Here is a 24,454-nt window from a genome sequence, read left to right as displayed (position 1 = left end):
TCTGTCAATGCAGTAAAAAAACATAAAGCCAGTATTTTTTATATAAACACAACGCCTTTGTATTTGAAAATGAAGCACAATTCCTTCTACTCTCCGTTCACACCCTCCACTCTTTGTGCAGTGTGATTCTCCAAAAATGACGCAATTCTCCTTCCCCCCACCTCTACCTCCCACTCTGAATGGCTGACTAAACAAAACAACACAACACATATTCAATACATTCCCTGAATGGGCCTTTTCTTGGGCCACTTTCTAACACAGCCCACTGCGGACATCTGCAAAAGGGTTTTTCAAAAAGGGAGTAGGAACTACTGTTTAGATCCAAGTTAGCGTAGACTAGCTGGATCTACTGGCTATGATGTGAGTGGTCAGTTTTATGAATTTTGCAACCGTATTCTTGTGTGATAGGAATACACGAGACAGAAAAAAGTATAGACCAATGGAAGTTGATCCAACTGACTTACAGCAGGAAACAGAAGAAAAAGGTCCAGAAGAAGACCCGGCAAAAGAAATAGTAGGCAAAAACTGGATGAACCCATCAAGGTATTAGATGTTTTTTTGTCTCTGGAGCCAGGCTTTCCATTCATTTGCTTTTTGAACACTTTCTGCCATTTGAAACAAGTTTTTGGTAAGGGAAGCAGATCACATTCAGAGGCATGTGGTTCTGGCTAAGCCAAAAGACTGTAAAAAGCCGGGTCAAAGCAGACTCAACTCTGTGGTAGCACTGAGGCTGAGTTACACATGAAAAAAAGTGAATTGCCCAACATTTAATATAGCATATTTCTAAAATTTCGAATATGAACTCAAACTCGGAAACTTCTGTAAAAAAAGAGGAAGTTCTGTGAGGGTAACCAAAATTTATGACCCATTGTATTTTCTGTGACAAAAAATGTGCTTGTGCTTCAAGGAATGTTGAGAAGGCGGCAGACTAGCTACCAGTGTCTACTCCTCAGCAGATGGAGGAGTGCTTTTAAAGTATCAAATTCTTCATGGTCTAATGCAGAAGAGATAACTCATGTATGGGACTGAAAGGGAAGACAAATGTAAAGTCGTAAATTTTTACAAAACACTTCAGGTAGATGTTAAGAATAAATTTTAACTTCTTCCCGTCTATCCTTTTATGGTCTTTAAGAGTTATCAGAATGGTCCAAGACATTTAAATCTACAATAAAATATTGAAGTTTGTTAACTTAGAGACTGAGGTAACACACTATAAATTTTACTGGAGGAGATCTGTGTGACTGCTGCTGTTGTAAAACTAGAGTGAATGTCATTATTGGTGAAAGAAACGTTTTCTCAACTAAAATGTTGATCAGCAAGACTGATCTCAATTTGTCTTCATTTAAACTGGTAATAAAAAAAAGAATAGCTTTAAGGTTTATGAATGCTTGAACTAAAATTTAAAAAGAAATATTTACAAATAAAGGTAGTGTGGCTGTTTTGTATTTACTTGAAATTACAAAAAAAAAAAAATAAAACTGAAACATTTGTAATACTAGACTAATATTTGGAACCAGTACCTTTTTGAGTTCCTGTTGTCTTTTTATCAACAGGAACCAGTTTGGCCATTCTCTTCTTACTTCTGACATCAACAAGACATTTCCACCCACAGAACTGCTGCTCACTGGATATTTTCCTCTTTTTCTCACCATTCTATGTAAACCCTAGAGAGGGTTGTGAGTGAAAATCCCAGTAGATCAGCAGTTCCTAAAACACTCAGACCAGCCTGTTTGGCACCAACAACCATGCCACGTTCAAAGTCACTTCAATCACCATTCTTCCTCATTCTGATGCTTGGTTTGAAAAGCAGCAGATCATATTGACCACGTCTACATGCCTAAATACTTTGAGTTGCTGCCATGTGATTGGCTGATTAGAATTTTGCAGTTGGACAGGTGAACCTAATAAAGTGACCAGTGAGTGTATATTTGTTCACATCATGTTTGATAAATCTTTCTTTACCAGCAACAGTTTGGTCAACTATAAGAACACTAAGAGGCAAAAGACTAGTATGAAATACACACAGTTCAAGCATAATGTTTGATGAAATAAGTCTCAGAAATTGATGAAACAATCAATAACATTCTTGACTTTAAATGAAGATACATTTGAGGAATATTCTTAAATTTAATTGTGTTTTTGCAAGTTAAAAAGCATGAGAAACATCACAGTTTGACCCTTTGATATACCAACTGGGACGTATTGGGAGATGTAAGTGTTATACAAATCATGCACACAGACATTTCCCAAAAAGAGAGATTAAACGGCATTTCATCAGAAATCCAAGTGCCATTCGTGAAACAAAGGCAGGGTGAGTCCAGGCTATTTCCTTGACTTTGAGTCTCCAGATTGTTATAAGTTGTAACAGCTAAACAGAGAACAAGACTGTTATTGTATTAGAATTTACAGTGTTTTTTTTTAAATACGTGTATCACAAGATATTTTCAAGAATTAATTCTTGTTCCATGATGTTTGGCAAATATTGTGTGAGAAAATGTCATTTTCCTGAGAATTTACATCAAGAGAAATTGTCCAAACTGAGCCTAAACTGTTTTCATTGGTTCACAAAAAAGAATAAAACCCATCTTTTTAATATTATTATGCCTCACTGGAGTGTAATAACTTGACAGTGTGTACTTTGTGTGACAGGACTGAAAAATGAACACTGATGAAAACAGATGGATATCATCAAGTTTGAGGTTCCAAACCTGAGGCCAAAACTCTGACGGAGCCCCAGTCCTCACAGTCACAGCTGAGGTGAGTCCTGGTGGAGCAGTCACAAAAGGGCTTTTCTCTACACATATTAGCCAACCACAACTTTCTATAAATATATGAGAAGAAAAAAAGAACAAGGACGTCACATGTTGAAGCTGTATTCCCACTAACACCACATATGGATACAATCCATAAATTTGAAGTAGGAAATACATCAGAAATAAATACTTTCTATCATTCTTAACACACACCGTTTAGACAGAATTTAAAATTTGGCACCAAAGTTAAAAGGGAATGAGATTACTAGAGAACACAAACTTTGAACTGGTCAACCAGTAAAACAAGCAGGAACTCTTCCAAGTGTGAAAGAAGCTGTTTATTTTTTGTGTTAGAAGTGAGCTGTATCAGTATTTAACCCTTTAAAATAAAACAATCACTTGTCTTTGCTGATTTTATAATTTTGAGATATACTTTGAGATATTTCATTAATTATTTTTCCTGTTAAACAGCATGCTTAAAGCACATACCATTACAAAGAACAAATGAATCAGACCTGTGGGGATGAAGAGTCAGAACAGCTCGTCTGAGGCATTGGCGGTGCTCCTTCACTAGCTTTCACAAAGCCTCTGCCAACATATGTTTTGGCACTTGAGCAGCATACACACATATCATCACTGACAGGTGTAATAAAGACATAATATAGAAGTTTTTAAATTTGTGGTGAGTAAGTGGGGAGCTTGCACTGGTATTTATATGGAATGATAACATTGTGAAGAGCATTCTGACGTCTTCCTTACTGCATTGCAGCATTTAGTTTCTTTTGAGTTTTCTGGTTTGTCCATGTGTAAAAACGTTTTATTCAACTACAGAATGACTGCATGCAGCTGAAATATGCTGTGTCCCATAGTGTTTTTTTTTGAAAAAGATGCCAAGTAAACCCAAAATGTGATCATGACTTTGAAGTTGAGAATGAGTTGAATCAAACAGACCAAATTGAAGTTGTGTGACACGTTTTACCCAACGTCTCGTGCTTCTTATAAAGAGAAGCACAAGATATTACGTATTTATTGTTGTTTGTTGTGAAAGTTGACATTAAGAAATTTGCAAAGAGAGCATAAACCAGAAAAAGTGATCCATCCACCTATCCTTCCCCGTTTTTCTGAGAGGGTTTATTGACCCACGTCTAGCTAAAATTATCCATGAGGTGAAAGTGATGACTATTTGCCACAAACATTGATGTGATGAATCCACATCCTGCTATGTGTGTCAAACTTTTACTTTGATTCTAAAACTCAACCCCACAACTTCATTTTATTTAGATGTTGACTCTTAACTATCGGTACTTACTCTTTGGCCTTTTGCTTAAAAAATACACTAAGATTTTACACAAGTTACTATAAAACAATGACAAAAAAATACTCTTCATTTTTTTTTTTTTATGAGAAAAGCATTTTTCTACACTGGCAGCTTATTGAATTTTGTGTGCTGGATTATTTGGGTTCATATTTGCTGGAGAATGAGCCCAGCATTTAAATGTTAATCTTCCTGACTGCAAAAAAGAAACAGGGCTCCTGTTGATTCACAGTCTGAATAGATTTCAACAAGCAAGAAAGTGAAAGATATTTAGTCTGGGAATTGATACATGTGCGACAAAAGCTGCAGGGTCAAACCAAAATTGTTAACAAATATGCTTGCAGTAGTTTTCAGGTTTCTTCTTAGAGACACATTAGAACAGGAGGAGTTTTCTCCTGTCTTCATGGAAAGACACAACAGTTCTCAGAGACCTGAGAATTTCAGGTCATTTCAAGTAATTAAAAAAAAGGAACAACATTTAATCAAACCAAAAATGTAGCTCAACTACTTTCCATGTTTATACTGTACATTTCAGCACCGGGGCATTAAATGATACATCATTTATCATTCCTCAGGAATACAGAAGGAAAACGGGAGTCATTTGCCATGAAATCTTTTTTTTTTGCTTCCCTTGGCCTGAATTCTTACCAAGGCTATTGTTGTACACAGTCCACAAAATTCAGAGTGGAATTACTTCCAAATGTTCGCCACGTTCTTCCCGAGGCCAGTGTAATTCCACACCACTGCTCTCCTCACCACCTCCTCATAGCTTGTTGTACTTAGAAGAATCAGATACAGAGTTTCTCTTTGGGCTGATCAGAGTGAAGGGCCTAGTAATCAGATTTATCAGCTAAGGTCCTGCTGTCATTTAGTCTGAAGAAACTGATTTTCCTGGGTTAAAGTCTTTCTGTTGTTTCTTCATCCTTTTTGAACACCTCGTTTAACAGTCCAGCACATCTACAGCCCTCAACAAGGAGAATCGTTTTTCTCAGACACTGTGTGTGGGCTCAATGGCTGTTTGCTTAAAAGCCACTAATCTGTGAGGCTGGAACACCTCATTATCCAGCTTGGTTCCCCTCAGTGTGGGGTGGTTTCAGCTGGCACCTTTCATTAGGACTACATCATTTCCTGCAGCACCTACCTTTGATTAAATCAAAGAACTGCTTCTTAAGATGACACCAGAGTTTAAAAAAGGGAGATGCTTTCTATTTGTGTTTCCACAAGCAGAAATCCCAGTTTACCAAGGCCAGGAAATAAACCATATCTCGGGATGGACAAGTCTCATCAAGTTTACAGTAAAACACAAATGGTTACAAAAATTAAAAAAACTTGTTGTTTTTTCTAAAAATGTTAGTAAAACGTGAGTTTGCATTACAAAGTTACATTTAATCAGTCAATAAATAAAACTCAATAAAAATCAATCAATAAAACTTGAAGTACCTTCTTGTGAGGAGACAAAACTGAAACCAAACTCCCTTCCTGAACTATATTCAGCCTCTCAAAAACCTGTCACTCTGTTTTTTTCACTCCTACCACTCTGTACTGTCTCAAAGAACCATTTAACACAATCTCTTTGTTATGTAAAAGACAGAGCTCCAAACGTTTTTCCTTATAATGTTTGCAGTTCCTCAACTATGGATGAAAAAGGAAATGGATGTTTGAAGAAATCCTTGATTTCATCAAAATGACTCTACAGAAAATATGTCAAAGAAGATGACGCTCCCTCAGCTGTATCATTCTGTCTTCATAAAACTCATCCAGTTATTCTGTTATATTTCCAAATTGTGTTTGCATACATCCCAACATCCTCCTAAGTACAAAACCGTTAAAATCAACCTTTATTTTATAGCTTTTTTATAGCTTTTTAAGATTTTCAGGCTTAAAACAATAAAGATGAAATTACAAAGTACCTTCACCCAACATAATGAAACATAAATTGGCACATGAGCTCGAAATAAAAATAGAGATAAAACCTGTTGGCCTTATAAAAGAGAAGAAATGGAACCCTCAGAGCTGACGCAACTCTTTATTTTTGCCTTTAAGCTCATGAACTTTATTTACAAAGACAGTAATTCTCCAAATCCAGCACACTTCTTAAACAAATCTCAGTTTTGATCCCAAAACATGACATATGTCACTGAAAACCTTCCTGCTCTTTAAAAGATGAATAAACTGTTAATGTATCCCTGCCACAGGAAGACAGATGCCACATATCCTCATGCTAAATCATCACCACAGAGTTAAAGAATGTCTGTGTCTTATTAGGGTCTGACAGACAGCTAAAGTAGCTAGTTGACCCTCAACCAAGAATCCACTAATGAGCAACTCATGAACATTAATCTCCATCAGCAAGATGGATTGGCTCGTGTCAGTTACCTTAAGAGCTCTTTGAACAAGAAGTCTCTGACTCTAAAAAGAAGTATTATCAGGTTCTTTTTTAAAGTTTTTTAACACTGAAAACAGACACAGAGTGCAATGTAGACAGATCTTCTCTGCAGACAGATCTTCTCTTCTGATAGGAAGAGACAAAACTAAACTCTAAACTACTTATTTGAAAGTTGTCCTTTCTCCAGCTATAACCCCTTTCTCTTGATCTGAAGATCAGAGCATACACTGTATTTTGACACTTAATGGTGCTTGGCCTTTGGCTATACAGAAGCTGACGTAGGACTGTTTAGTCTCCAAGATGCAGATTAGCTCTTATAGTCAGGCAGGACAAGGAAAGGCGGATACATCCACACAGTAAGTCTTTATATCATGGAGCCACTGATGTGAGACCTGATCTGGTTCTTTGGTGGTCCACAGACACACATGCGCTAACATACACTCACATACACACACATACACACACATGAAGTGGCATCAGTAATCTTGTAAGGGTATTTCTAGAGACTGACATGCAGGTAAAGAGCACATTTTTCAACTTCAGTTGCAACTATGTGGGAGGACAAAGTCAGATACATTTTGATTTTCAAACATAGGTAATGAAGAAAGACCCAAATGCAGGTTAGACTCAAACTAATAAGCTGTTGCAAAATAGTACAAAACATGGATTGAAACTTTATTTAATACAGAAATATTGGCAGTTTCAGAACAAAGCAGTTGTAGCTGGCGATTATTCTGCATTTAAAATTTTAAGTACATCTTCCAAACTGATGACATTAAATATTTTAAGACTGAACAAACTGCAGCAACATTACATTCATGAATTCCTTTCATTCCAGTGAGCATTAGAAGTGGTATAACATTGAAGAGCTCCTCAGTTTTATGTTAGGGTAACAGTTGTCCTTCAGCACGTTCAGATGAGAAGTTTTTCTGTTATGGGATTCAATGACAGAACCCACTGGGCTTGAAGAGTTGATAAGTGAAGATTTTTAACCTCTTCAGACCTGGCGTCCACATAGGAGATCATCACAATGTGGGTTTATTTGCCACTGTAGTCATTTCTGATTACCTGGGTCCCTGTGACTACGAAATAAAAAAGGCATATCAAACAAGACCTCGGGTCTCAAGAGGATAAGGAAATATTCAGGCCTGTTCAGGAATGGGGAGTTCTGATCCTTTGTGAGTTCTGTGTAATAAATATGTTATTTTTTTATTCATTAGAATAACAATAAAAGCATGTACTGCTCTTGCATGTCTGCAAAGCAGCGCTTTCTCTGCATCTTGTTGCAGTTTTTCTGATTGTCTGAGGGGAGAAACTACCATGAGAACTTTAGTTAGACAAGAAAACCATGAAAAAAAAAGAAAAGTGCTGCTACAGTAAGCTTATAAAACAGGTAAAAGGTCACAACAACTTTTTTGTTACGGATGCACATCATCCAGAACCATAAGAAAAATGACTAAATCTAAAGATCTGGCTTAAAAATTCAACAGGAATACTCAGCTTTACTAAAGGTAAAGTCTGAACCCTTGACCTTAGCTAAACATCTACCTAAACTTTGAGCTTTGAAAGCCAAATTTGACCTTCTTCACTGTGACACACTGCAAAAAACAACGTCTTCTGCAAGTTCAGTGAAGGAGGAAGGGCAAAGATTTTCCACTAAACCTGGGGAGACTGTAAGATATGGGATATCTGCATTAATTGGAAAAAAGTTTTTGTTGCCAAGTATTTCTCTTGATGTAAAACTATGTGGATTCCCTTTGGAAACTTCTGACATATCATCGTATACAAGAAAATCATAAAAAAGTCATTAGGACATATTTTCTAAGACAGGCTAGCTGCCATATCAACCTTTCGTTTTCAAATCTTGTAAAATACTCCTTACTTACAGTGCCTTGCAAAAGTATTCGGCCTCCTTGAACTTTTCAACCTTTTGCTAGATTTCAGGCTGGAAAAATAAAGATATAAAACTGTCATTTTTTGTGAAGAATCAACAACAATTGGGACACAATCCTGAAGTGGAACGAAATTTATTTGAAATTTCAACTTTTTTCACAAATTAAAAACTGAAAAATTTGGCGTACAAAATTATTCAGCCCCCTTAAATTAATACTTTGTAGCGCCACTTTTTGCTGTGATTGCAGCTGTAAGTCTCTTGGGGTTTGTCTCTATCAGTTTTGCACATCGAGAGACTGAAAGTTTTGCCCATTCCTCCTTGCAAAACAGCTGGAGCTCTGTGAGGTTGGATGGAGAGCGTTTGTGAACAGCAGTTTACAGATTCTCCATTTGATGCAGGTCTGGACTTTGACTTGGCCATTCTAACACCTGGATATGTTTATATAAGAACCATTCCATTGCAGGTTTTGCTTCATGTTTTGGATCATTGTCTTGTTGGAAAACAAATCTCTGTCCCAGTCTCAGGTCTTTTGCAGACCCTATCAGGTATTTTTCCAGAATGGTCCTGTGTTTGGCTCCATCCATCTTCCCATCAATTCTTGCTGTCCTTGCTGAAAAAAAGCAGGCTCAAACCATGATGCTGCCACCACCATGTTTGACAGTAGGGATGGTGTGTTCAGTGTGATGAGGTGTATTGCTTTTACGCCAAACATAACGTTTTGGTTTCATCTGACCAGAGCACCTTCTTCCACATGTTTGGTGTGTCTCCCAGATGGTTTGTGGCAAACTTTAAACAACACTTTTTATGGATATGTTTAAGAAATGGCTTTCTTCTCGCCCCTCTTCCATAAAGGCCAGATTTGTGCAGTATACCACTGATTGTTGTCCTATGGACAGACTCTCCAAAACTCAGCTGTAGATCTTTGCAGTTCGTCCAGAGTGATCATGGGCCTCTTGGCTGCATCCCTGATCAGTTTCTTGCTTGTTTGAGCTGATTGTTTAGACGGACAGCTGGGTCTTTGTAGATTTGAGTGGTCTGATACTCTTTTCTATTTTATTTTATCACTTGCACAGTGCTCTTTGGGATGTTTAAAGCTTGGGAAACCTTTTTGCATCCAAATCCAGCTTTAAACTTCTCCACAACAGCATCTCAGTCCTGCCTGGTGTTCCTTGTTCTTCATGATGCTCTCTGTGCTTTAAACAGACCTCTGAGACGATCACAGAGCAGGAGCATTTATACAGAGACTTGATGACATGTAGGTGGATTCTATTTATCATCATTAGTCATTAAGGTCAACATTGGATCATTCAGAGATCCTCACTGAACACCTGGAGAGAGTTTGCTGCACTGAAAGGAAAGGGGCTGAATAATTTTGCACGACCAATATTTCATTTCATTATTTGTTAAACATGTTTGAAATATCCAATGAATTTAACTCCACTTCATGTTTGTTTCCCACTTGTTGATTCTTCACAAAAAATTACAGTTTTATCTCTTTATGCCTGAAATGTGGCAAAACGTTGAAAGGTTCAAGGGGGCTGAATACATTTGCAAAGCACTGTAAAAGCAATGAACTTCATAAGTAGACTACAGTTAACATTTTAATTAAAAAATAAGTAGTTGTAAGAGCAGTAAGTAAGTGTTGTAATCATGTCTCAGTGGTCTTTTAACCCCTACTCTTTACAACACCTGAATGAGGATAAAGGGAAGGAGGACAGTCCAAGTAAAGCAGCATGCAGCCCTGAAAGCTGCAGCAAGAATGAATGCTCTATCAGCTCCATCTATTAGCAGCAGCTCGGGGAGGTTTCACTGTCAGAAAGAGAAAGATTTGGACCTGATGAACCTGAGGGAAAACAGACACCACAATAGAGTTGTGTGTGTGAGATTGAGGCACAGTAAAAGTGTGTTTACAGTGAAGGAAGGGAGGAAACCAGCGAACGCCTGTCAGTTAGGAGTGGAGCCAGATCCCCTCCAAGTGAACCCTGTGCTGACTTGAACAACTTCAGCAGTCTGCATGTGTTGTCTAACCAAACTGCTGAACACAGCCATCAAGTTTCATTCAGATTTTAGAAGATCAAAGAAGCGGCTTGAGAAACACCATAAACATGCGTCAACACTTTGCAGCTTCTTCACAGTGAAAGGAAACACATCAACCTTTTTTTCCTAGGTCTTGATTAAGCAAAGCAGTTCAAGCCATTTTTGAACTGAGTTATAAACCAGACATACTGATGAACACCCCACATTTAAAAGTAAAATAGTTTCTGAAACTTTTACGCTTCTAACAATAAAAACATCAAGAACCTAGAGTGTAACTTTTTGTTAAAAAAATTACAAATCCTACTCTAAACTTTCATTTTTTTGTCATGCATGTGGGTTGGTTTGATATACCGTGAAATTGTGTATAGATTGTTATGGAGAAAGTCCAACTTTTGCACATTTGAAAACCCACTCCAATGAAAATTGTGTTTCTGGTGGTTTTAACATGTTTTCTGATGATGGAGGACATGTACAAAGAAAATTAAGCTTAAATGTTCATTTCTGAGGATTTATTTTTTCAAATAATTGGGAATCGGGAGCACACGAAAAATGCCATTGGAAAAAGCTGATATGTGTGACGAAACCTACAACAGAGAGCCACAAAGTCCCTGCTCCGCTCCGTTTTGATGCATCCACTTGTAAATGGCTGGATCCATATATTGTCATGGTTTGAGTTTTGTTTTGTCTTGGTTTTTGCTTTTGTTCTTGTTCTGTCTTGTTTGGTTCTGTTTCCTGTTTTATTTTGAAAGGGTTCCTGTCTTGTCATGTCTTGAGTTTTACTTCCTTGGTCCCCATCTGCCCTGATCGTGTTCACCTGTGTCTTGTCTGCCCTGCTTGTATATAAGTCTTGTCTCTGCCTTCCTCTTGTGCTGGTCCATTAACTTCTGGTCATGTGTTTCACTTCCTCTGGTCTTAGCGTCCTTGTTCAATGTGTCTCGTCACGTCACAGTAAGTTTTGGTTTTTGTTTGGTCATCCTGCTCTTCAGCGCTTTTTGTTCGTTTAATAAACCCTTTAGTCCTGAACCCGTTGGCCTCCCATCTCTGCATTTGAGTCCTACCGGCTCTCGAACCACCCACACGTGACAGAATGGACCAGTCTTATTTTCTGGACCCAGCAGAACGGGACATGCGGCTTCTGGAGGTCTACTGCCAAGAAGCCGAGCATACGAGGTCTTACTGGGATTTTGACCAGGCCCAGTTTGCCTCGTTTGCCTGGAGTGGGAGCCACCTGGACTTTACAGGGAGCCGTCTTGCCCTGAGGGGGAGTCGTCGTCGCCGCCGCCGTCCCCGTCCACGTCACGTTTTTGTTCCGGCGGTGGTCCCGGATGCACCCCAGCCCCGTCCCTGCACCCAGGGGGGGTGCTGGCTGCACCCCGACCCGTCCCTGCACCCAGGGGGGGTGCTGGCTGCACCCCGACCCGTCCCTGCACCCAGGGGGGGTGCTGGCTGCACCCCGACCCGTCCCTGCACCCAGGGGGGGTGCTGGCTGCACCCCGACCCGTCCCTGCTTCCAATGGCATGCCCGACCCGCCAGAGCTCGGCTCCACGCCCGACCCGCCAGAGCTCGGCTCCACGCCCGACCCGCCAGAGCTCGGCTCCACGCCCGACCCGCCAGAGCTCGGCTCCACGCCCGACCCGCCAGAGCTCGGCTCCACGCCCGACCCGCCGGCCCGACTCCACGGCCTCCCGGCCGTCCTCCGGACCTGCCTCGCCGGACCGCTCGGCCTCCCGGCCGTCCTCCGGACCTGCCTCGCCGGACCGCTCGGCCTCCCGGCCGTCCTCCGGACCTGCCTCGCCGGACCGCTCGGCCTCCCGGCCGTCCTCCGGACCTGCCTCGCCAGACCGCTCGGCCTCCCGGCCGCCCTTCGAACGCTTCTCGGCCTTGCTGGCATGCCAAGCCCGGCTTCCCTGTTCTTAGTTGTCGGTCACAGTTGGTCTCACGGGCCCCCTCCTCCTTGGTGGCCGGTTGGAACCTCGGAGCGGTTCCTTGAGGGGGGGGGTACTGTCATGGTTTGAGTTTTGTTTTGTCTTGGTTTTTGCTTTTGTTCTTGTTATGTCTTGTTTGGTTCTGTTTCCTGTTCATGCTAGGTTTCAGGGTGCGAGGGGCTGTAGGCCAGCAGGAGAGTGTAAACAAAAGGATGATGGGAAGTTGGGGAAGACTTACTCCACGTCAACTGTTCCACCTCCAACACCAAGGTGAATTTTTTTATTTCAGCTAAAAACGGCATAATCATAATTTAAAAACATTAAAATAGATCAAAAGATGAATGGAACAAGACTTTAGACATCGTAAGTTATATACTATATTATAAAACTTTTTTTTTTTATATTACATCAGCATTTTTAGGGGAGTCTGCATTTGTCCCACCTGGTTGACACTATTCTTCCCCTTTGTTCAACTCAAGACTTGAATTTTCCTGCAGCTACAAAGGTTGGTATCTGGTTCAGGGGTTTGCGGTGTGGTTTTACTGAAAGCATCCCATCAAAAACAGACCCCTCTTCAGGGTGTTTCCATGTAAAGAGTCTGCATGGGGCAGCTGGAGAACCATGAAAGCACATTTATTAACATTGTAGGCCAAACAGTGTCACTTGTTGTTACAGGGACTGATGGATAATGGCTGACACTATCTATCTATCTTCGGTATAGCACGTCTGCATTATGTTGCCATGTGTTGACATGCTTACTGTCAGTCACCTAATAGCGTCTCGGAGGAAACTCACGGCTAACTTTACTTCCGCCTTGGCGCAAAATTAATACAGTGGCGACCTGGGGGTTAGCCCCGCCCATAGCTACTAAGACTCATGGGAAGTGTGAAATCTTGTGTGTTGAATCCTTCACCATCACTGAGAGAGCTGTGAAGAGAAGTAAAGTTCATGTTGTTACGCTGTTTGAGTGTTCGTAATAAATGGGTTTTAATGCCGGAAAAGACATGGAGCAATCTATTTCTCAGTCTACTCTCTCCCTGAGACTGTTTTAGGGCGAGTGGAGTATGGGGCAAGGACAGTCTTAGCAGCTAGTTCATTAGCAGCTCGGCTCTCGATTCCCCGCTACGAGTGACAAAGCAGCTGAGTAGTCACAATGCAAATGCGGGGGGAGGGAGAAAAACACGTACCAAAACAGTACAGAAGTGAACTGAACCGAAACTGCCTTACCGAACCGGTTCGGTTCAACTATGTGTATCATTACACCCGTATTGATAGACTTACCTTGGTCTTCTGAATATGAGGCCGTATTGTTGGCAGGCCAGGCCAACGGTGGGGGTGTAAATGATGGGCATGAACCTTTCAACATGTGAGCTGATCAGACGGTAGAAAAGCTTCTCGTTGCGGTCCTGCAGCCCCATCAGGAACACATATCTGGCGGTGACAGAAGACAGAGTGATCTCCTTTGCAGAGATGAAGATTTTGTGAATAACTATTGGTGAAATAGTTCTAGCTTCAAAATCTCTTGTTCATCTGAAAGTCCTATGCAGGACTCTGCAACAAGAAGAGCCAAAGAGCTCCCTGTAACAGTCCAGATAGAAGAGGATAACTGTATGTAACTATATTGTATGAATCCTAAAGAAAAAGCTTTAAAACAAAGAAAATTAAAGTGACAAAATAAAAACGTAATCCAATATAGCCCTTTGGAATGTTGCCCTACACAGTGAAAAGACACACATTAAAAATGTTGCATGTGCAACTGCATGCAACAGCCACATGCAACATGTCAAAAAAGGGTTTTTACCTTTACAGTCACATTGATTAGAAAAAAATAATTTATTGTATGCTAAGCAAGTTATACATCACTTATAATTTTAGCCTTTTTCACTCTGAATTGTTTGTTCTGAACCACAGTTTAATTTAGAAATCTGCCTCAGAAATGTTTCACAGCCAAACATGGACTTCATAACAGGTGCAGGCAGCTATTTATTTATTAAGAGCTGTTTGGAAGGTAGGGTAGTTTTCACAGTTTCTAATATGCTGTGGCAGGGTATTCCATATATTCTATAAATATGTGAAAATTCAAATGACCAGCATCATTTGTCAGTTGAATTTCTTTTAAGCTGCATTTGATGCAGTCTGGGCTTATTATAGGCAAAGAACAGCAGATTTATCCGCAAACAGAGTGAAAACTTACCAAACCTAACCAACTCTTCAAAGCTTTCCTGGTCTGAATCCACACCTTTAATTTGATTTTAAAAAATAGGTATAACGCATAAAAACACTCCTACGGTGCGAGATTAGTTTATAACATGCAGAGAAATTTTAGAAGGACAATGTTTAGCTTCTCAAAACCACAGAAAAACCGAGATAAAGACAGTGTTTTTGTAGTGGTTGCACAACTGTAGCAGTTATGCAAAGTGAAAACCAACATGCCGGCCTCAGAACCAAAGAAGGGCTAAGAGCTGCAGAGCAGACTGTGTGTAAACAGAGCAGGCATGAGCAGTGATAACCAAACAGCCTGAAGCTGCAAAACACTTGGGTCTCACAGTAGACAGACTGTCAGTGACACTGACATGGGGGCATGGGAATGCAGTGACTGCTTTTAGATGTTAATATAGTCTTTGCTAAAGCTTTCAATAGGATAACTCTTAAAACATTCTCTTTCACATTTCAAGTGACAGCTGCTGGAACTGAGAGACAACTGCTGACAGACACTGGAAAAGTACATGAGATCATTTAAAAACCCACTCCGATGGTCACTAGGGATGATTTAAAAAAAAACAACAGGAAAATAGAGATGGAGGAAGTGAAGTTACAGCAAGAAACAGTGGTTGGAAGATTTGTGAAGTCAAATCAGTGGTGAGAATGAATGAACGCCTTATCTCTAAGGGTGATAACTAATCTGGATTCTGTGCTTGAGAACTTCCAGATTTGGAAGTTCCTCTGAGGTTCTGATATTCAGATAATACAAAACCCGATAGAAGTGAGGAAGTTCAAACCGTGACAAAACTTTAGTCTCTGTCTGTATGAGTGTTACGACCCCTAGTAGTTGTCTGCTTGTCTTGTGTGTGCGGGTGTGTATGCATATGTGTTCTCAGCTCCTGTAGAAGTCCAGCTCCTGCACAGCTGCTGACTCCGCCCCTCTGCAGAGCTGATTGAGGCTGCTACCTATCGCCTGGCTTGGAGGGAAGCTTAAAAGCTCCGAGGATCCTCTGCTCCAGTGGCGGCTGCATTCCTGAGTGGGAATTTGTTCTTCAGCCTGCCCCTGCTGTCTGCCTGGCCTTAGCTCGAGAAAGCCTCTGGTTTCCCCCTTAGCTTTGATTCTGGTTTTTGTCCTTTTGTTACATTTACTCTTGTGGTCTTTTGTTTGCATTATGAGTAATTGGGTGCCTTGCTTTAAAGCCTGAGAATTTAAGTTATCCCATTATTTATTGCACCTTTGGTGTTGAGTTGATTATTTCTCTTTTAGTCCCCTGTGAGTGTTATTTGTCACTGAATAAACGGCTGTGTGGCCAACTTTAACCCCGCCCGGTTATCATAATTTTCTTTATGTTACACATTTCTCCCTCCTCTCTGAAGAGGGACGTAACAATGAGGTTCTTACCTGTCCAGGTCATCTTTCTTCATGTCGTAGTTCTTGAGCACTCGCAGAAGCTGGACGTCCTGGCTGATGAAGCAGGGAGGCAGCAGGCCGTGGATCCCCAGCTGGAGACGCTCCTCCATGGAGAAAGCCATGCCCTGCAAGCACACAGACAAAACATCATCAGTCCGGCACAGGAAGCGTGTATCCAAAAACACTTTCCAGCAAGATCGTGCTGCACAAAACCTTAGCAGACACTTGTTTTTGGATGAAATGATCTTCCTTTTTGCCTGATCAGATGATGAGATTAAAGATCTAAAGTGCTTAGAGTTTAAATGCAACATTGGAGTAAAAACGTTTTTATGAATAATTTGGCAGTTTTGAGGTTTTTATTCTACAAAAAATCTCCTATGAATAACTGCTTACAGTATTTATGAACATTTGTACCCACTCACTCTCCTTTAGTTTAATGATCAGTTCTGTGCAGATGGCAAACATGTTCGTATTTGAAATATTTAAAAAAAAGTCTTTATCTTCTCCTAAAATACTAAAAGAGAGACGTTGAATGTGTGTGCTACAGAGGATCCGAAATCCTGTTTGCTCACAGTTATGTGTGATGTCCACTTTGACACATATATAAACTCTGAAAAGAGAGACCAGACTAATCCACTCTGACCCCTTTTTTGACTTATATGCTGCTCACCTCTGACCTCTGAACCACCATGAAGACATGAAAGCACACGTGCAGCATGGATGATGACCCAGATGACAGAAAACACACCTCAGCACAACACTGGGAAACTTTGGCAGGAAAATGTAAACAAAACTAGATAAAGGAAAACTGTCAAAAGTTTATGCATATTTCCCCAATCCTTTGCTAAAGATTATTGAAACTATGGAAAAAATTATCGCAGCAAAAAATGAGCAGAAAAAAAAAAAGGACTCTTTTGTGGTAATCTCTATGTAATCAGAGAAAGAGGCAGACAGACAGAACATATCCCGCCTTAGAAATGCAGCTAATTTAGTCTGTAAGAGTTCTTATCCAAAGATGAGAACTTGACTGCCTCCATAAAACTGGGCAAATTGGGGAAGAAGCTGAAAACACTAAATGAATAAATGCAGAAAAATAAAGTTCTAATCTTGACAGGAAATGATCTACGAGTGCAAACCACAGACGAATGCAAACTTTATTAGCCTTACATAACAATAAACAGTGAAGGAGTAAAGCGAGATGGCTTCAAAGTGTTGATCTTATGGGATCGGAGTGGTTTTTGTGGGGAAAGAATGAGAGAAACTTTCAAAATGTGCCATTTCCCATTTGGCAGAACCTCTGAAAGAGCTCAGAAATGAGATGTGTTTTTACAGTTCACAGAACAAGCTATGGGGAATGACTGCGGGCAATTACCATAGCTAACAACATGTAGGTGCCCATTTTCAGAACCAGTCTTTTTCGAAAGGGTCATCTATTACACGAGAAAACTCCAACTGTCCTTCATAAATGATGCACTCTGCAGTCTGTACTTAACAGACCTCAAACAGACAAAAGTAGCTCTGAATTACAGTCTTCTGAAATTATCAGAAATACTTATTTTGGCTCTGCATCTCACGTCAGAGTCATGTTTGCAGCAGCTGCTGGCCCAGCCTGGTTGACCATGAGCGATGTGTGGAAGAAAAGAGTCTTAAAATACTCAAAGCAAGCTGAGTTTAAAGCGCAGCTCCTAAATCAGTCGGCCAAACGATGCTCTTTCATTAAATGAGATGTATTCACAAACTGCAGCCCCTTTCACTGTACATCTCCTAAAGAAGAACAATGCTTCTTCTTATATCCTCACATGTGGACATAAAATAAACTCACACACAAACCTGAAACTTTTCTGACGCAGAGAACCTTTATCCATGCTGACTTACACTTCCTCTGGGATAAATGGTCCTCTCATTGCACAGATTTGCTGAAGAGATTTACACACAAGCCCTGCTATAATTAGAGCACGCAACTTTGTGTTTACTTTTCACTTTCCCAGAGTTTAAGGGCTCTCAAACTTTTCACAGAGGATTTTCACTTCTAGTGAGAGATCCTACATTTGAAAGCAGCTCAAAAAAATATTTGCATCTATTTTAATTAACCAACTATTTCACTTAACAGCGTTTCAGTCAAAAGTACTTACTTTTGTCATCATATTTAACACATATTTGTTCAAACAAGCAGACATTTTCTCTAAGGAATGCTGCAATTCAGAAAAATAAAAAGTTCAGCATCAGATGTTAAGTTTATGTTTTATCTATAGGCAATAAAGAAATTGGTTTTAAACTTGCTTCTTTAAGGAAGCAGGTTTATTTATTTATTTATACCCCATAACACCCCAATTAGAATTAGCATTACCAATACCATACTAATGCTAGTTAGCAAGATACATTGGATTACCAAATAATGCATCAAACTAAGTTTCCTAAAAACTCTTTTTGAGACAGTACACCTGCCTCAGGGCAGAGGGCGCTGATGATCCCAGAGAATGTGACACCGCGGCTAAAGAATAATAGAATTAGTGGTACTGGTAGCAAGGTAGTGCTACCGTCCAGCTCTTCTTTAATACTGTCTAGCATAATTTTCTAAATGGAGGATTACATGTCTAAACTCGGGAATTTCTGGCAGAGATCTCCAAAGACAGAGAGACTTTAAAACTGAACAAAGAAAAGGAAGACTTTTACAAATGATTCATCCACGTGTTTCTTCCAACTCTGTGTACTCAATCAAATGATGAATAAGCTACTCTGTAGGGTTAAAGTTTTTTAATCTGATGAGTCGAGAACTTCACTTCCCAATTACTGTAACAATGTGTGTCAGCGTGGATTCAAGAAAACACTAAATGTAAAGTTTAACTTCACATAAATACAGGAGTATTTCATTGAATTCCCACTATGATCATCTTTTGATCAGTTTTCTAAGCGTTTCCAATGGTGCTGGTAAAACAGCAAAAACCCTATAGTGGATCTTTAAGGTCGTTTGTCACTAGACTTAAATTTACAAGGCGTGCAGTCATGTAAACACTTGAAGCATTCCTGCCTGTTTGTCTAAATGCAGGTTTTTGAATGTCTAATTCCTGCAATGCCTCCTCTCCAATGAAAAGACTAAACTGGGCTGCATGGAAAAAGTCTTCGAAAGCTTCCACATGTCTCTGGCCACATCTAAGCAGCTTGTACTCTGTGCACAGCATACACAAGGTCTGCGCTCCAGAGGGCAATCCACCAGCCTGAACCTGTAATCTGTCCACTGGGCAGTGCCAATCCTTAACCTCGGACTGCTGCCATGCCCACCACACAACAGGAAACTGCTAATTAGCACACCAGATGGCCAGAGAGCAAACATGAAAGTACAGGCTCCTTCAAACTGATAAAATGTCTTTCTGTTCTTCCCATGCAGTTCAAAGTGTAACCTTGGGGTGACTTTTCAGTTTGGCAATTAAGAAACTTAAACATTGTGTTACCTCAACCTTTTAATTTGCCTCTGCCACAACCACACAGAGCTCAGTCTGGCATTTAAGAACACCATTCATGTCTTCACAGAAATCCACTTATGCCACCAGCGGAGAGTGCTTCGTCTTACAGCGAGGAAACTCAAAACTTTTACTTGCCCACCAACATGGTGCACCTATTTAACTTTATTTCACACAGTGATATATCACTTCTTTTTTTTATTTAAGTGTCAGCCCAAGTCACAGGCTGACATTTAAAGGCCATACAGTTCAAAAGGTCACCCAGGCTTATTCAAACATGAGCGCTGCAGAAGCTTAAACATGTCATGAACCCCTAAAGAAAACAGCTGACCTTAAAGCTGCAAGGCCACACCAATCAACTCGCGAATCTCTTTTAATCAGCATCTGGATGCAATTTATAGTCCGAAAAAACTTTAAAATGAGGTTGTGGATAAAATTCCAATTACTTAATTAGATTACTCAGAACTTTAGGCAGTTTTAAGTGCATACAAACGAGGAATCTTTCAGCAGCAGCCCCTGAGAAGTCCCTGTAGAAATCTGTTAGAGAAAGATTCATAAAATACAAAACAAGCTTGGCAGAGGTTGGATTAACCAAGTGCCAGCTCTCAGACACTGAGCCTCAGTCTCAGCTAACATTTGCTCATGCTTAAAGCCACACCTCCATGTTGTCACGAAATAAAAACTAATTCACGAGTTGTCATGTTGCTAAAAATAACACCCATAAATAAAATATTTCAATGTCAATTTCATTTCGAGCAACTTTATATTATTCAAAGTTCTGTATAGTGGGGTAATAAATAACAGTAAAAATAATGTCATGGAACAAAAAATAAAATATTAACAACCATTAGGATGAACACTAGGAAGTAATTCAAACAACAATGCAATACAGAAAATAAATAAACTAAGTTAATTTAGATCAATTTTGTGCTAAAATGTGTTTCAAAGCCAATGCAAAAAATTGAGTTCAAAGTGAAACTGTTTAGAGCTGCTGGGATGCAAAGAGGGAAGCACCTCCATAACCAAGGAGCAGCTGCTGCAAAGGCTCTGCCAGCTAGATTTAAGTCTGGAGTTTGGAACACTCAGAAGATGCTGAGTAAAAGAACGTACACTTCTCCCATCTCCATTTGGGTGAGATATTTGGATGCGAGTAAATGAGATATCTAAAAAATATTAAAACAACAAGCCAAAGAAAGAAGAAGCAGAAAAATATATATATTTTGCAACTGACAAAGTCAACACTGCTTTGCATGTTTACAATTTACCGCTTTACCCATTTCACATAGAACAAGTAGGATCATCACTCCACCCTGCACTGAACAAAGGGAGAATAGGGGAAGGATGGTTTTATATGGATCCCATTCTGCTGACTTTTACTGATTTGTAGTGTGTCTTAAAGACCCACTCTGCTGAAAATCATGTTTTTGGTGTTTCTATACATATTGTTGTTACATTTTTTGGTGATGGAGGCCATAGGTAAGAAAAATTAGGCATAAAACTAAATTTCTGAATGCTTATTTTTTCAAAACATTGTGAATTGGGTTCAGACAAAAAATTTTTTTTTTATAAATAGCTAATTCGTTACATAGAAACAACATCTTCATTTTCCTCGTCTGAGCTGGTATTTGGCTCAAAACTGTATAGCTGGATAGATCCAATATTGTTTACCATTTTTGTTGCACCAGTAATGTTATATTGGGGTTGTGAGGGGTTGTAAGCCAGCAGGAGAGTGTGTAAATAGAGACAGCTCACGGCAACAAGGAGGGGAAGAGGTTGTGTTGCTCCATGCCAACAGTCCCGTCCACAACCTTTTTTATTTTGGCTAAAAGCAGCAAAATTATAATTAAAAGACCACTGGGAATGCTTTTACAATAAATCAAAAGATGGATTATTGGAGTGGGACCTTAAAGTGAAGCAGGCTAAAATTGCTCTCTTAAGGACAGACACTGTGAAGCACAGTAAAGTCTCCCAATGGAACAGCACTCCAACCACACTCGCTGAATTCAGTGCTGTGAGAACAATAGATTCCAGCTTACTGGTACTTGCTTTGTGCTTCTGCAATAAGACTGAAACTCTTTTTTTTTACTGTGGGGCCACAGAAGAACTTGAACTAATCTGTTCAACTCCAAAACTCTTTTAGACTTTCTGAGGAAGCTTCAAAATGACAGAACTGGTACCAAAGCCATGACCCCTTCAGTTTGTAAGATCACCAAGTGCAGTTGGACATGAGGAGTCAGTGGAACATCCATTTCCCACACCAAACAAGTGCTTTGTTTCTGAGGAATCCTGTCCAAAAAGGCTGGACACCCTCTAATTCCACCTCTCATCCTTAAACCACTGCAGCTCCAAAAGAATCGACCACATCTCATAGCGACCTGAGCTCAGCGTGATAGGAGCGACTTTCCCTGTGGAGCATATTTCAGCCAGAGTTTTAGATCAGCCAGACAAAGGCCAACAGGCTGTTAACAGAGACGGGGCTCAAATGCTTGGCAGCCTGGCAGAGACGTTTTTGGCAACAGAGCCCTGCTGTGTTCAATCCATTGTATGACAGGGGAAGCTCTGATTTCAACTGAGGTCCGGTCCTACACAACAGTCAGTTAACATGTTTGGTCTATAATAAAAGTAAAATACAACTAGTAGAGAAGAATACCACTTATCCAGTCTGCTTACATTTACCCATTAGAGACCTGAAGTTGTCAAAACAAATGGTTTCATTTCTTTTGGCGAGCTCAGCGCCCGTGCAGCAGCTGACCAAACAGAGCGCAGAGGTTCTGCCCATAAACACGGAAAAGCCCGCCCTTTACTCTACCCTGCTGTTGCCACGTGTTCAACCTGCACACCATTTGCTCTTCAAACTGGGAGACTTCAGTGAGGACAATCAGTAAAACAAAATCATGTTTGAAAACAAAGGAAATATGTGAACATGCCCTAGAGAAAAAGACACTTAAGGCTCGCGCCAAATCACCTCCACTTCAAACCTCAAGCAGGAAATGTGTCCCAGACGAGAAAACTGGAGCCAGGTAAATATTGAGACTAGAGTTAGAAATTTGCTATCACAGGAAGTGCACTGATGAGGAGACTTTGAAAGACAGCAAGAGGGAAATCTGAGTCATTCGCCTCTGTTCCTCTTTCTCTGATGCAGCTTTCCTAAAGGCAAATGGAAACGTTATAATTGTTGAATGAATTTAAGTGAAGCCTGATCATCAACAAAGAAAAAGACTCACATTTAAACATTAAAATGTTTTTATGGGTCTTCCTCTATCTTTTTATTGTAAAACACTAACTTAGTGCCTCCTGTAAACTTGTATTGTAAATATTGATGTGTAAATATGTAATGTTTTATTATTATCTATCTTATACTGCAATGTCATTGTGTTTTTGTATCGTCACTGCGTACAAAAACCGACTCAGGCTATCGTTATATTTGAAAAAATGGTCTCAATCAACCTACCTGGATAAAAAACGTTCGACAGTATCTGCTGTTTTCTAGTTATCTGCTTTTCTTTTTTTTTAAATATATATATATTTGAAGTAGCATTCAATTCAAAGACCCTGAAACATGGTTATTAACACCTCAGGTAAGTAAACTAAAGTTTGTAAAATTAGATGTTGGCGCATCCTTTCAAACTATTGTAATGTCTTCCAAAAGCCTGTGTTTATTGGATTTGTGAAAAATGAATAAAGAAATAAGAAACAGAGAAAAACAGTTGCTCTTATTAGCAGGTGAGTGTTAGAAAAAAAAAAGAATATTTACTAATCAGAAATATGAGGTCAGATGAAGCTTGCTACCTTTTTTATGCCCGACCCATCCAGAAGCCCACTAGCCTAAGATGAGGGGCCTACAACTATGAATCAGGCAGGAGCAACCTCTCCATTTGAGAGGAGGTCCCTGACAGAAGACAAAGAAAATGATGAGCCAGAAGTGACCAGGCTCCTGTCACCAAGGAACAATGGAGAATGTAGTGTGGTCTAGCACACAAAGGCAAGGACAATCACCAGCCCAACAGAGACACAAACACCCCAGCTTAAGTGTAACATGATTCCAGGTTCACAGCATGGTCAGAGATCTCTGGGATCCACAGTCTCACAGTGTGGAGAAAAGGCCACTAGGCACAGGGAGCCAAATAGAAACGGCCACCCCTATCACACTGTAATTGGCTTTCTCAAAATTGTTGGAGCAGCAGGCACTCAATAAGAGTTATGCATTAAACATTGAAGCAACTGTTGACAAAGCTAGATCAAAGGTATTAAACCCCTAAATGTAGAGTGAGTGGTTTAAAATGAAAATAGTTTTTAAACCCAGACATTAATCTTTTCCAAAGATAGCCCAACAAAAGCAGCTGTAAATTACTGGAGCAGATTGCTTTGACTGCCACCTGTTCATAGATCATGTCAATATCTTTTATGAAGAAATGGCCTCCCTGTAACATGAGATGTCTCCACACCATTCCTCAAATACAGAGGTGGACAAAATTGTTGGTCCCCCTCAGTCAAAGAAAGAAAGCCCACAATGCTCACTGAAATGACTTGAAACGTTCAAAAGTTACAATAAATTAAAATGTATTGAAAATTAAATAATCACAATTAGCCATTACTTTTGAGTTGTTGATTAACAGAATTATTTAAAAAAACAAACTAATGAAATAAGTCTGGACAAAAATGATGGTACCTCCATAAAAGGCTGAGAACTAATTACCCAGGGGGTCATGATGAACTCAGGTATGTCCTTTAATTGACATCACAGCTGTTTTCAAACCCATAATCAGTCAGTCTGCCTATTTAAAGGGAGACAAATAGTCACGTTGTGTTTGGTGAAAAGGTGTGAACCACACTGAACATGGACAACAGAAAGGGAAGGAGAGCATTGTCCCAGGTCATTAGAAACAAAATTATAGACAAACATGGTAAAGGTAAAGGCTATGAAACCATCTTTAAGCAGCTTGAAGTTCCTGTGACGACAGTGACACATATTATTCAGAAGTTTAAGACCCACGGGACAGTAGCCAACCTCCCTGGACGAAGTGGAACATTGATGACAAATTGAGGAGACTGATAGTTGGAACTGTATCCAA

General features: G+C 40.0%; 1 protein-coding gene and 1 long non-coding RNA gene across 3 annotated transcripts in view; one reads left to right on the top strand and one right to left on the bottom strand.

Annotated features, from left to right (window-relative positions):
• The window catches only part of me1 (malic enzyme 1, NADP(+)-dependent, cytosolic), an 81,468-nt gene that overhangs the window by 39,465 nt on the left and 17,549 nt on the right, over positions 1–24,454 (bottom strand). For both annotated transcript variants that reach the window (XM_023964043.2, XM_078933393.1), the window contains exons 2-3: positions 15,916–16,049; positions 13,593–13,742 (exon numbers count right to left, since the gene is read on the bottom strand). In XM_023964043.2, coding sequence (XP_023819811.1) covers positions 13,593–13,742; positions 15,916–16,049 — 284 coding nt within the window. The remainder of the gene's footprint in view (positions 1–13,592; positions 13,743–15,915; positions 16,050–24,454) is intronic.
• LOC110016609 (uncharacterized) lies at positions 11,254–15,588 on the top strand. The gene is made up of 4 exons (XR_002291918.2): positions 11,254–11,333; positions 12,474–12,581; positions 12,724–12,816; positions 15,410–15,588. It is a non-coding gene; the product is annotated as an uncharacterized LOC110016609 (long non-coding RNA).

The sequence above is a fragment of the Oryzias latipes genome, chromosome 16 (assembly GCF_053564925.1).
Source record: "Oryzias latipes strain Hd-rR chromosome 16, Olatipes_Hd-rR_3.1".
Classification (NCBI taxonomy): domain Eukaryota; kingdom Metazoa; phylum Chordata; class Actinopteri; order Beloniformes; family Adrianichthyidae; genus Oryzias; species Oryzias latipes.
The sequence above is the reverse complement of the archived record's forward strand: the minus strand, read 5'-3'. Positions and strand labels throughout refer to the sequence as shown.